General features: G+C 45.9%; 1 protein-coding gene across 2 annotated transcripts in view; it reads left to right on the top strand.

Annotated features, from left to right (window-relative positions):
- Positions 1-11,274, top strand: part of LOC135375406 (uncharacterized) — a 30,293-nt gene extending 19,019 nt beyond the window's left edge. The window contains exons 9-10 of one of the 2 annotated variants that reach the window (XM_064608127.1): positions 4,751-4,850; positions 11,216-11,274. In XM_064608127.1, the coding sequence (XP_064464197.1) occupies positions 4,751-4,833 (83 nt within the window). In that variant the 3' untranslated portion in view covers positions 4,834-4,850; positions 11,216-11,274. Of the gene's footprint in view, positions 1-4,750; positions 4,855-11,215 lie in introns of both variants that reach the window. The other variant, XM_064608128.1, reaches the window with a different exon arrangement.
- Positions 11,275-12,516: the final 1,242 nt, after the last annotated feature.

The raw sequence follows: 12,516 nt of genomic DNA, 5'->3' as shown, positions 1-12,516 counted from the left end.
CACTGAAAAGGTTAGCCAGCTATACGACTCGAACCCATACATCTTCTGGATTACCGATCGAGGGCTCTACCGATTGAGCTACGTTAACACTGATGTCGGTTCGAGTCCTGCAGCTGGCTAGTCTTTTCAGGGACTTTCGTCTTGCATCGTTAATTTCTTAGGCAATTTGCGGCATTGTATGTATTTGTGCTTTCTACGTTGTTCCAGCCCCAGAACATCCAGTTCTCTCATTATCAACGTTCTTTAGTTTCACCAGTCTGTACCTTCCCGTCCACCCCTATTGCGCTCGACCTTCAGGACATTCACCGACGACGCCTGCGCTTGTAACAGGGTTGGGGACTTTACGAGATTCAGAGACGATATTCGCCTAGTTAGACATAAGAAATTTGAAGAAAAAGCTACTGCTGGGAAAACACATACTCGCGAAAAGCATCAGAAGCTGTCTTACAGAAGCCCTTACTGTCATGCACGGAGTAAGAACTCCGGAGCACGGAGCATGTACTCCGTGCTGTCATGCAACTCACTTTGCGGAACAGACATCTGTATTACTCTTGCGAACGTCTGGTGACGTGAACATCTTGAAATCGGAATTTCCTCGATGTATTTGCGACGCAACTTTTGCTCGCGCACTATCTTCCTGCGTTGCAAAAACAGCTGTCCCTCTAATAAGACGATCTACATGCCCTGTGTGTTTCCCTGTACAGTTTGAGGAGGACGCGAACAGCGATTCGCAGAAAAACAGGAAGAAAAACCGCAGGATATCCCCAAAGAAAACTCAAAAAAGGTCCGAGATGTCGTCATGTGGAATACAGTGATCTATGAGTTATACCGGCATACCTTGGAGAAAAATAAATATAACGTAGGCTGCTGGCGAAGGGTCAAGATATCGTTTGTCGTGGGGGAGAGTAACTCACTCGCCGCCATAAAGGCGATTAACGAGACCTCAGGATATGACTTTTCTTGCTGACCTCTCCTGGACGCTAAAGAGAGGAGTACGTTTTTTCTTTTTTTCCCTCTTTTTTTTTTCTCAATCTGAAGATCCCGGAAGCCTTAGCTGTAACTTAGTTCTTCAGATTATTTTTTGAGTGGCCGTGAGTAGTATATACTCTTCCCAACACAAAGTCCAATATATACTGATGACTATATTCCATGCAGAGAATTCAAAGTTCAAGGCACGTGAAGCATCTCCTGGCTATGGTAAGTATTGCAATGGAATTCACTTACTCTGTTCTCCAATTAACCGCGAAAAATGCAAATTTCGTTCCCACATTTGGTGCCCTCCAATTGTGCAATACTTAAAATTTTTCGTTTTCTTCTTGTCTTTTTTTTTTTTTTTCATTTGCCCCATTGTGTCTGCACTGTTTTCCGCCCTTGCGAGCAGGATATTGTGTATTACCTAAGCCGTTGTCCACGAGCGACTTTCAACACATTGTGGCTCTATTCTGGGGCACATTATAACTAGAGCTGAGCGCGGGTGCAGGCATACCTGCGGGTACCCGCAGTTACCCGCACATCGTCACGATTTGCGGATAAGAATTCGCGATAGCTGCGGGTAGTGGGCAAAATGCGGGTGTACCCGCAATGCACTCCATCGCCAACTAAGTAATCCCTCTCTGTCGCACGCGAGCTCAGCAGCGCGCCATATCGTTGGCCGTATAAATCCATGTGCCAGACAACAGCAGGCAAGTGCTGGCGGGTGAGTTCGGTTACTAATGCAGACATATATGGCTCTCTGTTGGATTCCAGTTTTATTGGCATATGATTGAAGCCGTCCAAGACACGTAGCCAACACTCAGAATTTCCTTCGTTTTAAAATAGAAACAGCGGTAAACTGGAAGAGGAACATTTCCCCCTGTGAGGCCGAATGCGGGTATGCGGATATACAGACAGAACTGCGGGTGCGAGTCACCCGGATTAAATTGTTGCGCGTGCGGGCGCGGGTCACACACGCGATGGTACAGTGCGGGTCCAAGTTTGCTTCCCCGCACTCACCCTCTACTTATAACAGTCATTAAAAAAGTTGAATTATACAACATTTAAAGTAGAGAACATGGAATAAGAAACTGTAACAAACCCGCGAAAACTGTCCGTGCTTAAAAGCTGAAGAAACTCCTCCAGGCATCGATCGCCATTCCCAATGAAACACTACAGAGTTTTAGTGCGTCGTGTGCTATCCTGTTTGCGCAAGTAAGGGATAGCATAGATGGTTCTGCGCATGCCCAGAATAGCGAGAGACATTCGCGCAGTGCGAGGAACCACCAAGGGCATCTGTTACGTACGCTACTGCTTTTACGTACGATGTACCAAAAGTCTCTAATGAAGCAAGTCAGCTGTAGATAACAAACGACACATGAATAATGATATGAGAAATAAGAAGACGACAAGATTGGGAGCGCGAACTCTCAGAGCAGATAAGTGACTACAAAGCAGACGACAGCATCGTACCTGACACTACTCTGTTAAACAATGGCATGGGCACTCATTTGCAGGGTGTCTTTTTTTAGGCGATACAGATTTGTCATAAAAAAACTATAAGGGCTCTAGACGTGCTGCTTTCACATCTGTCATCTCTGGGTCGGCGGACGTTCTTGGCCATATGTTGCTCAACTGCCAAATCACTAATTACCTAAAAATAGTTAATTGACTTTTTAATTATAAAAGCTACGTAGCGTTCCAGTCTCCGAAACCGACCTCCTGGTCCGGACACTAAGCATAACTTTATTGTTTTCCTAATGTCCCGTGCTTTTCCTCGTCCTCGTCTTTTCCTACGTTACATGCTCCCACACCATCCCTCCGTGGATGGTACGGCAAGACGTTTTTTCCTATGGTGGCCATCTCGTCTCCCCCCCGCGCACCTTTATAAACAATAGCCTTCAGTAGACCCCTTTGGTGTACTGCCTTTTGGACTTCATATGGCCCACTGAAACTGGTCTTGCTTCCCGGGACACCAGTATCGCGTCACCAACTCAAATTTCAGGTATCTTTCTGCTCTTGCGCCTGTCAAAGTTCCTCTTCATTCTGGAGCGGTACTTGTCAATCGACTTACGTTGCTCTTGCAGTGTGACGTGATTGGTTACGTGCAAGCGTTCATCAGCAGGGAACAGCGCCGGTGTGTTAAATGCTGCAAAGTGTGGACTGCATCCGAGAGCAGTGATGTGCGATCTGTTATGGTGCCATACCGGAGCATCTAGTGCTCACTTCTAGCCTCCTCTGAATTGGGTGTACATCGAGATGTACTGTTTTATGACTCTAATTACTCTTTCGGCGAGGCCATTTGCAGTTGGGTGGTATGGTGTTGTCGGTTGGAGTCGTATTCCTCGTTGCTGGACCCAACTGCGTAACCGACGACTCCTGAATGGCGGTCCGTTGTGCGAAACTATTGTTTTGGTGTTCCGGAAGGTGTCTCGGTCCATTAGAGTAATCACGGCGTCCTCTCGCCTTGGACGCGCAGCGAGTACATTGGTCTATGGCCACCAGGAACGCCTGTGTACGACTAATGCCCTCCCCTTTCTTTTTGAGCTCGCCAGCCCCTCTCTCTCATGAGGATGAGTGAGAGAGAGTGGCTGGTTTGTCCCTTCAGATGACGCACCCTTGGAAGTCGCTGGGCAGGTGTGGTAGCTTAGCTCAATTGGTAGAGCCCTGGACCGGTAATCCAGAAGATGTGGGTTCGAGTCCTAGAGCCTGGCTAACCTTTTCAGCTAACCTTTTCGCCGAATTCTGACCTCGCCGAGCAGGGGCCTGCTAGAAATTTGCTTTTTTCTGGGTCACATATACTTAGTGGAGTTATGTGGTATCATCTTTTTGGGACTCCTTTTTAGATGACTCCTATCTAGGGTTGCCACCTTTCCTAGTGAAAAATACCGGCTGAAGGAGCGGAGGTGGAGTAGATGGAAAGGAGGAAAGGCTACTGGGAAAAGGAAGCGGGTGAAGGGTATACACGCAGAGAGAGAGAGAGAGAGAAAGAGAGAGAGCTCAAGATAATATGAGGAAACATATGTTCCTGCGTCTGGCTGTATGATTAATGCTAGAAATTGCTCTAAACAAGCACGAACGCTACACTGGATCGTACTGGAGCAACCGAATTGGACTGACACTTACTTTGAAAAACACATCGACGCAGACAAACCCTTCTTTGCAGGCGGATATCTCATCGTGTACGGTATCGGTCGTGTACGGCCTAAGTTCTAGCTGGCTCGACACAACCACCAACAGCTTCGCACAGCCACTGATCTCGTCCCCTCCGAACACAAGACTCAATGAATAACAATAATAATAATAATAATGAATAACTAAGAAAAGTACTGGTGACTGCGGAGTTGGGTGTGTGATTTATTCAAGCTGTAGTGGAATGTTGAAGGGAAAGCCCCGCAAAATTCCCTGTGAAAGGTCTCGAGCCACAGATACCGGCAGAAGGCTGCCGGTATCACCTTCCTACAGGGAACCGGCAGAGCGAGCAAATAACCGGCCGTGACGGTATAATACCGGCCTGGTGGCACACTCCTATCACACAGCGAGGTTTAGGCGATCCATGTCACATAGCGGCCACATGACCAGTAACCGGTGACTTTTTGCGTTCAAGGATAAATGCTATATTCATTGTATTTGAAATACTTTTTGGAGTATTTCCTACTCTATCTTAATTACTTTAATTTTTAGGTATTTATACTCCGTCTTAATTACATTCTAACGTCAGTATTTATTATCTGATCTTAAATACATTTTTGAATATCTTGTACATGTCTGCTTACAGCCAAACGAGGCATCTTCGACCCGCCAAAGGTTCCAATTGGAAATGGTCTGTGTTATTATCTGGACGTCATAATACCGTGTTAGCAGAAGAGTCTACAACGGTAGGTATGTTTGCTACTTTTTGTCTCCCCCTCCCCCCATGTAACAACAACAACCTAAATGAATGAATGAATGGATGATGCTGATGATATGGGATGTTTCCCTGCGTTGTGTGCATGACCCTTTCCAAAAAGGTTCACATGAAGAGATGAAGTGGGAAGGAAAACAAAACAAATCCCTACAGTTCTTGAAGGAGGCCCTCAGAAAGGAAAGACAAGAGGGCGAAGTGCAGGGCAGTGATGAGCGGGGTTACACCATGGGCCGACAACTTTGCGGATGTTGAATGGCATCCAATCCAGCAGTTCAGGTTCCGTCGCCAGGCTGAAGCCGACTTGCTATTCCTTGCAAAAAAAGAAACAGAAACAGAAACAGAAAAAGAAACAGAAACAGAGACACATGGGCAGCGGGGGGCATTCGGCTGGTGGATAGTAGCCCATAGGGACCAGCACAGCTGCCGGGGCACCATCCGCTCACTTGTCGCCTCAAGCGCGGAGGGGAACGGTGTGCTTGTATGTGCACCAATTTGTGGAACCGCAGCGCCCTCTTGACTACTAGAGGTGTGCGCCGCCGCGCCGCCGCCGATGCAGAGGGGTCGTCGCGGCGCCGCCTCCGATACTGCAATAGCTGGCCGTGGCAAGAGCCCATACAAGAGCCCGTTCACGTTCTTTGTATTGGCTAAATCCGAAATATAACTTTGCTTTTTCCTACAGTCGTCTATTCAGAGCATGCTACGAATAATTTGTACCTAACAGCGTCGATACCTAATGCTTGAAAGACTATAAAACGCCGGCATCGTGTTCACCCCGCACTTTTACATAACACTTGCAGAAGCGGGATAGGGGCGGAGAAGGGTCACGCCGATAGAAGCAGGTCGGCGTGGCGCCGCCGCAATATAGTAAATAGTAGATACGCCGCCGCCGACAAAATTGCGTCAGCGCACACTTCTATTGACAACATCCATAGGTCTGGCGCAAGGGAGGCGAAGACGCCAGGGGGTGCTGGGCATCCAGGCTATAACCGTTGTCTCTCTCGTGGGCACTCTTGGGCGCTTTAGATCTCGCTGAATCCGATATGGAGGGGGTGTGGGGTGGGGGGAGACCGCTGTATCACCGACCGCTAGCGCGGACACAGAGAGCGGGAAGCCGCATGCGGACCTCCACAGTTGGAGCATCTTGGTTGCCGCCGCGAAGTGCACTCCTTCATAGAGTACGGTCCCGAGCACTGTGTGGGCCAACGACAGTTGCGCGAGAGATGCCCGAAACGCTGGCAGTTGGAACACTGGGTTGGGCCATTCAAGTCCCCATATTGAAACATTTTCCTCTTTACGTGTACTCCTCACATAGTATTCCTCAGAACGAGGTTAACGACCACAAGTGTCTCCATAAAAGTAGGAATACTACACTCCTAAGAAGACAGGTGGAATTTTCTACCCAAGCTGGTAGAATGACAGTTACTACTGTATAGTAGTTTGTTTCTACTCTGCAGCTATACCCAAAAGGTAAAATTGGTTTGAATAGAAATGTGGTTGCAGTACAGTTCTACCGAGATGGCTAGCCTTTTTGTCTTGAAGTGTACAGCTGGTACTTTTCCTCACTTACGCGTTAGCACCGCGAAACAGGGATTTCCCTACACCCTCCCTCTCTGCATTTTTGCAACCCCCCGAAATTTCTCAGGTGACCCCACCCAGCTCAGCCACCAACACGTTCTGATAGTGTCTCCAGCACAGCGAGTTACATCCTGTACTGCCAAACTTGGGCTGTAGCACCACAGTCATGCAGATGGTCGTACCACGCATTTGTCCAAAATCATTTGAAAGTGACTGTTCAATGCATATATTGCGCGCATATATGCAATGTGTGTGGATACGCAAACTCAATGTGGATAATCAAGAACCATTTGTGCCCAACTCAATCGAGCAGGGTATTCTGCTTTTTTCCTCTAAGGTTTTCACTGTTGGTTGCTAGGTATTCACTGAGATTCGTGAGATAAGGTGGTAGTCCTTTTTTCTTTGTCGCACGTGTGACTATGCATCGTAATGTTGAAATGCCGTTCATAATGAATCTCCATTCTAATGTACTGCGTTCTAACGTAATAACATGTAAAAATAAAACGGGAAAGCTGTGCAGATATGTCACCAATGTACCACGATTCTTTCCGTGTCTAAGAAAAATTCCGTAAGCGGAACCTTCACCAAGCTACCCCTACCCCTTGAAAGCTCGCCCCCCCCCCCTCCCCCACCCCCCCAGCAGTGAATTTCTGGGGAAATCACTGCCACGAAACAAGACACAACAGGAGGGCTAGTCAGTACGCATATATGGGCCGGTCTTCATGACGGAGACTATCGACATCTAGCTGCAAAGTCCGCCATAACAGAGAGAATACCAGATACCTTTATTGAAGGTATACCTCGTCCTTTATTGAACATGCTTCTAATTCCTGCCTTCCCCCGGAAGGCAGGAATTAGAATTGTTCAATAAAGGACGAACGAATACGATGCTGTCTTCGCTAGTCGTTCACGTTGTCGGTTAGCAAACTAGCCCAAATTTGTGCTACCAGCGTCTCGGCCGAGCGGGTTAAAGGGATAGCTCGTTCCCCACCGAAAAAAAAAAGTGTGCTGGACAGTACACTAGCCCCTTTCGTTCGACATATTTTCCTGTGGGCATCGGCAGCGTGGCGTTCAGTTCTCGCTTTGCCGTTCACATTCATACAACCCCGAACTGTGTCACTAGTGAGCTGTTCCTGGGATGGGCAGTAACAGTAATACTTGGTATTATAATACTATTACTGTAATACTTTTGAGTATTTGTATTATGTATTATAATACTCGTTTTTGAAATGTATTTGTATATGTATTATAATACACAAAACGAGGTATTTCATGTGTTATAATACTTTTGAAGGCGTAATAGTTACCCAGAGGTCGTAAGTTCGACGTGCAATGTGTCACTGGTGCACCGTTACCAGTAATTTTTCGTGTCCCACAAACATCTGAACACGAACAAGGCTCCCATTACAGTGTTCCCCTGCCCCAAATTATCCAAAAGCGAGTGACATTGGCGCCAGAGATTACTAGAGGTTTCCTGACATTCCTTCCAGTTCAGCATCCGTAAGGATAAGTCACACCAGTGCAAGCCCTTTGTCTTATGAAAGAGTGCATCCAGTGCAGCCAGTCACCCCTGTACGTGGTTGGACTATGGGTAGTCACAGGTTTTTGAACGGCCCACATTTTATAGTCCAGAGTGGATGAAATCAGGGCTCTACCACAGTGAGAGCAACTTGTTCACTACGATCGAATTGATCAGCGCTATCTGATCGTATTCGGAAAGATCAAGCCACGTGCAAGAATGTAAGCGTGAATACGACGTCATTGGAGAATGATTGTCTCGATAAGTAATGGGCATATATCTAAGTAATTCTTCTGTTCCTTTCTCCCCAATTTAAGTATCAATGTATTACAAGTATTACTCGTGTAATACAGAGAAGTATTAGTATTATGTATTATTATACTCATTTCTGAAATGTATTTATATATGTATTATAGTACTGATTTCTAGGGAGTATTATGTATTAGTATTATAATACAAAATATGAGTATTACTGCCCATCCCTGCTCTTCGGCAGAAGGAAGGAAGGGTTGCATTGAAGCAACGAAGATTAGGCCACTATTTTGCAGTGATGACCACTAACTACATCTACAGTAGTTTAACTATAACTACTAATTACTTTGCCACTGAGTAGTTTAACTAGTAGTTTAACAACTTTTTGGGGGAGTAGTTAGAAAGTGCTTCTTTAACTACTGCAATGTAGTTTAACTACATCTATAACTATACTTAACGTTGTCCATCAACACCAATCCCTTGTAGTGTTCTCAGACACCTATATATGAATAACAAGCAGTGATAAACTTATGCTCAAGCCATTGCTACGATCGTCATATATAAAGCTTGCGGCGGGATTCTTTCTGTGTCTACGCGATAAACTAAGTTGCAGAATTATTTCGCAGCAAATGAGGCTTCACTAGACAAGCATTAAAAGTGAAGATGTAGTATACATGCAGGGAACAATTGCTCTGCAGCTCCGTTCTCATCAAACATGCAGCTCGAGATAAAAGTCGGAAGCACAATCGTGCCGTAAAGCTTGCGGCAAAATCGAAAGTAGTTGGCGCCTTCAGTAACCTAACTACTGTAGTTAACTACTTAAAATAGTAGTTTAACTAGTAGTTGCACACTGCATTTCTTCAGGTAGTTGATAACTACTTTTTAACTACAATCAGGTAGTTTAACTAGTAGTTTAACTACATCTACGCCTCACCATCGCCGCTCAGCAGTCTCCATCATACTTTCGAATGGAGATAGGCGCTCCCTCTTGTCCGCGTTGACGTCGCCCTGGGCCCATCAGGAATGGTGTCATGACATCACCCGGTGGTCGCTTCTGTATGCTGTTGACCCAACGCTTTCATTTGAAATGCCAGGCGGTTTCCCTCGCCTCTTTACGTCCCTAGTGCGTCGTTTACGACTTAGCGTCGCATTCACCCCTGCACTCCGGTATAGGCTGGGCCACAGCACCACGGCGCTGTGTACAACTTGTGGTTTCCCGGCAACAATCCGACACATTCTCGAAGACTGCAGCCAGTACGCACGCGAGCGACGGGCCTTTAAATCTCAACTTGAAATGCTGGATCAGAGGCCATTCAACATCTGCAAAGTTCTCGGCCCATGGAGTAACCCTGGACACCAGTGCCGTGCACTTGGCGCTCTTCTTTCCTTTCTGAGGGCCACCGGCCTCCTTCACGAACTGTAGGGATTTCCTTCCCTCGTCATCCTTTCATGTGAACCTTTTTGGAATGGGGTAGGGTCCTGCACTCAACGCAGAAAAACACCCCACATCATCATCATCATCCATTCATCTATGTTGTTGTTGTTGTTAACTACATCTAGTTAACTACTGGCCATCACTGCTATTTTGACAGGCTGCATATGATTTGTTTTCCTAGAAAAGATCATATATTGAATAGCAGTCAACGAGGAAGAGCTCGCCATGCTGATTTTTCAAACCAGCAGACGATATTTTTTCTAACAACGAATGAGAAGACCCTCTCTCACAGACGTCAGACAAGAGAGGGTGTGGTCTGCTGTTCGGACACTCGAAGCTCTAACTGCGGCAGCGATTTTGTAAATGAAATTGCGCCTCACTTAAAAAGTTTTGGGCAGAAGTATTCTTCGGAAATGTTTTTCATATACTGCTTTACAAGATGAGAGCGGGTTTTCTCCATATTGGACATCACTTTCACGCTCCATTAATTGGATTGGATTGGGCTCGTGCATTTTAACAGCCTAGGGTACACATTTGGAACGATAAGCGAGCCATCTTATCGACAGGGGTATCACATAAGAGCGCACATTGTATATTTCAGACTTTTACTGCAAAGTGGAAAAAAAAGGCTGGAGTGGGAAGAGCATTTTTTAGGTTGCAGCAAACCATAGACTGAGAAGTTCAAAAATAACTCTTTACGAGTTAAGCTACCGTGTGAGAAACGTAATTAAGTTAGGAACGAAGTTCTAAAGCACGAAATATAACTCGCAGTTACTGAGTTACTTAAAGAAAGAAAAAGTTACTTCCGACACAAAATAGCATTACGCAGGTGCAGCGCGCGTGAGCAGTTGAATTAGATCTTGAGTTGCCTGCGGAAGAGTGAAACACGCTTAGATCGTTTTTGGTTTATGTCCAATAATACCCCTCTCCCTGCCTGTAAACAAATGACGTCATAGTGTTCGACAGCGCCACCAATTTGCTAGAGTCGAACTACGCTCGAAGCTACGTAGATGTGAACAAGTTCGCGCCCGAAAGCCAAATGTCTTGAGGGGGTTACGAATGGTCTCTCTGAAAGGGACGCGACCTTCGGTCCTACTTTTCTTTCCATGGGAGGCAGCGAACAAGTGCCCGTTCGTGGAACCCAGCCCTCTCCTTGCGATTTGTTTCGGTTTCAGTGCGTCCACCAACGTCATGATGACGTTGTGGGCGCATAATGGTTCAGCTTCATTTCAGTGGTAGCGGTTTCTTTACTTTCTGAATAAAATACTGTCACTGATTGAATACCACGTTTTATGGCACAAAAAAAAAATGTCGTGAAGGAATCGGAGAGAAAGCAAGAAAATATGTGGACGTGAGTGAAAAGCGAATTAAAGGTAACTTGGAACTTAAGTTACTTTGGCAAAGTTAGTCGACAAAGAAACGAATTTCTCTTAAAGTTACCACGTCGCAAAAGTACCGAGTTAAGTTACAAGTTACCAAAAAAAAGAACTTAGTTACAGTAACGAGTTACCTCAAACTCTGCAGCAAACTAAAGGCTTTACTCTCTCTCTTACAGGCACGTGACGAGGTGAAAGAAAAGACTCTCGCAATAAAGCTGAAAATATGAAGCTCGAATTTGTGTGTGTGTGGTTGTTTTCCTGCTCTTCGTGTGCTCCAGGTCATGGGAGCACGCACTTATCGAGCGAACCCACCACATTGTTCCCCGATCCTGTCAAGGCAGGGGTAACGTACTTATACCGGCAGGTTACGAGTGGACTCGTGCGCAGAATCATTGAAAGCACAAGCATCTTTCTTGCACAAAAACGAGTCATATTTTTCGTAAATCAGTTTACATAATTCTCAATCCATCAAGATTGGGGGATCTTAAAAGCACGAAACGGGCAGGAACACAATTTTTAATTCAATTCCTAAGTGTTATGTGACACACAGCACACGGAGGTAATCCTCAATTTGAACGATTCAGGAAGCGCCACCAGATAATTAGTAAGGGCACAACATTTGAACCAATTAATGAAATGAGTAGAGGCATACCTTTTATTAAGTGTTGAAGCACACTGGAACACAGAACAAACCGTTGCTCTACAACGGAAACATCATCGAAAAGATGGACAGGTTTTGCATACGTCACTATGAGTCATACGATGATATCATAAAACAGGTCTTAGGCATTTTGAAATATGGGAGAAATTACACACTTGTAGTAGTCAGAAAAGCTAGTGTATCTAGCAGTGCCTATCTAGCAAAACAATTGCTAGATACGCTAGCTAGCGTATTTAGCATCAACAAACAAGACCGCCCCCGTCCCCGCCCCATCCCGCTCTTGCGAATGTTAATTAGGGCTAAACCACGTGAGCGCCAGCCCACAGATACCGACCTCACTGTATCATCTGAGGAATTAACCACGTGGGCACCAGCCCACTTTCACGACTCCATCTGGTAAGCCATCCCTGCAACATGCCTTTCTTAATATTATAATTAGGTGCACGCCCTACTGTGTTGGAGTAAACCACGTCAGAGTGATACCGACCTCACTGTGTCATCTGAGGAATTAACCACGTGGGCACCAGCCCCCATATGGTAAGCCAGCCTCCAGCAAGTCCCTCGCACGCGCAACACGCGCTTCTTATTATAATTAGGTTGCATGCCTACTCTAGATTAGAAGGAACTACATAAAAAGCACAGTTGCAAGATCGTATTTTAATTATGACTGAACTACCCCCCAGTCCCACTACAGCAGCACCCCATCATCTCACGAAGGTTGAACCAGCCCACGAAGCTGTCATTATACTTCTTAATAAGTTTACCTCCACCCTCTCGCAGATTTTAAACCTGACCAGTTGTGGCTGACCACGTGAG

The sequence above is a fragment of the Ornithodoros turicata genome, unplaced genomic scaffold, assembly GCF_037126465.1.
Source record: "Ornithodoros turicata isolate Travis unplaced genomic scaffold, ASM3712646v1 ctg00000858.1, whole genome shotgun sequence".
NCBI lineage: Eukaryota > Metazoa > Arthropoda > Arachnida > Ixodida > Argasidae > Ornithodoros > Ornithodoros turicata.
This window is presented reverse-complemented; position numbering and strand designations above follow the sequence as displayed.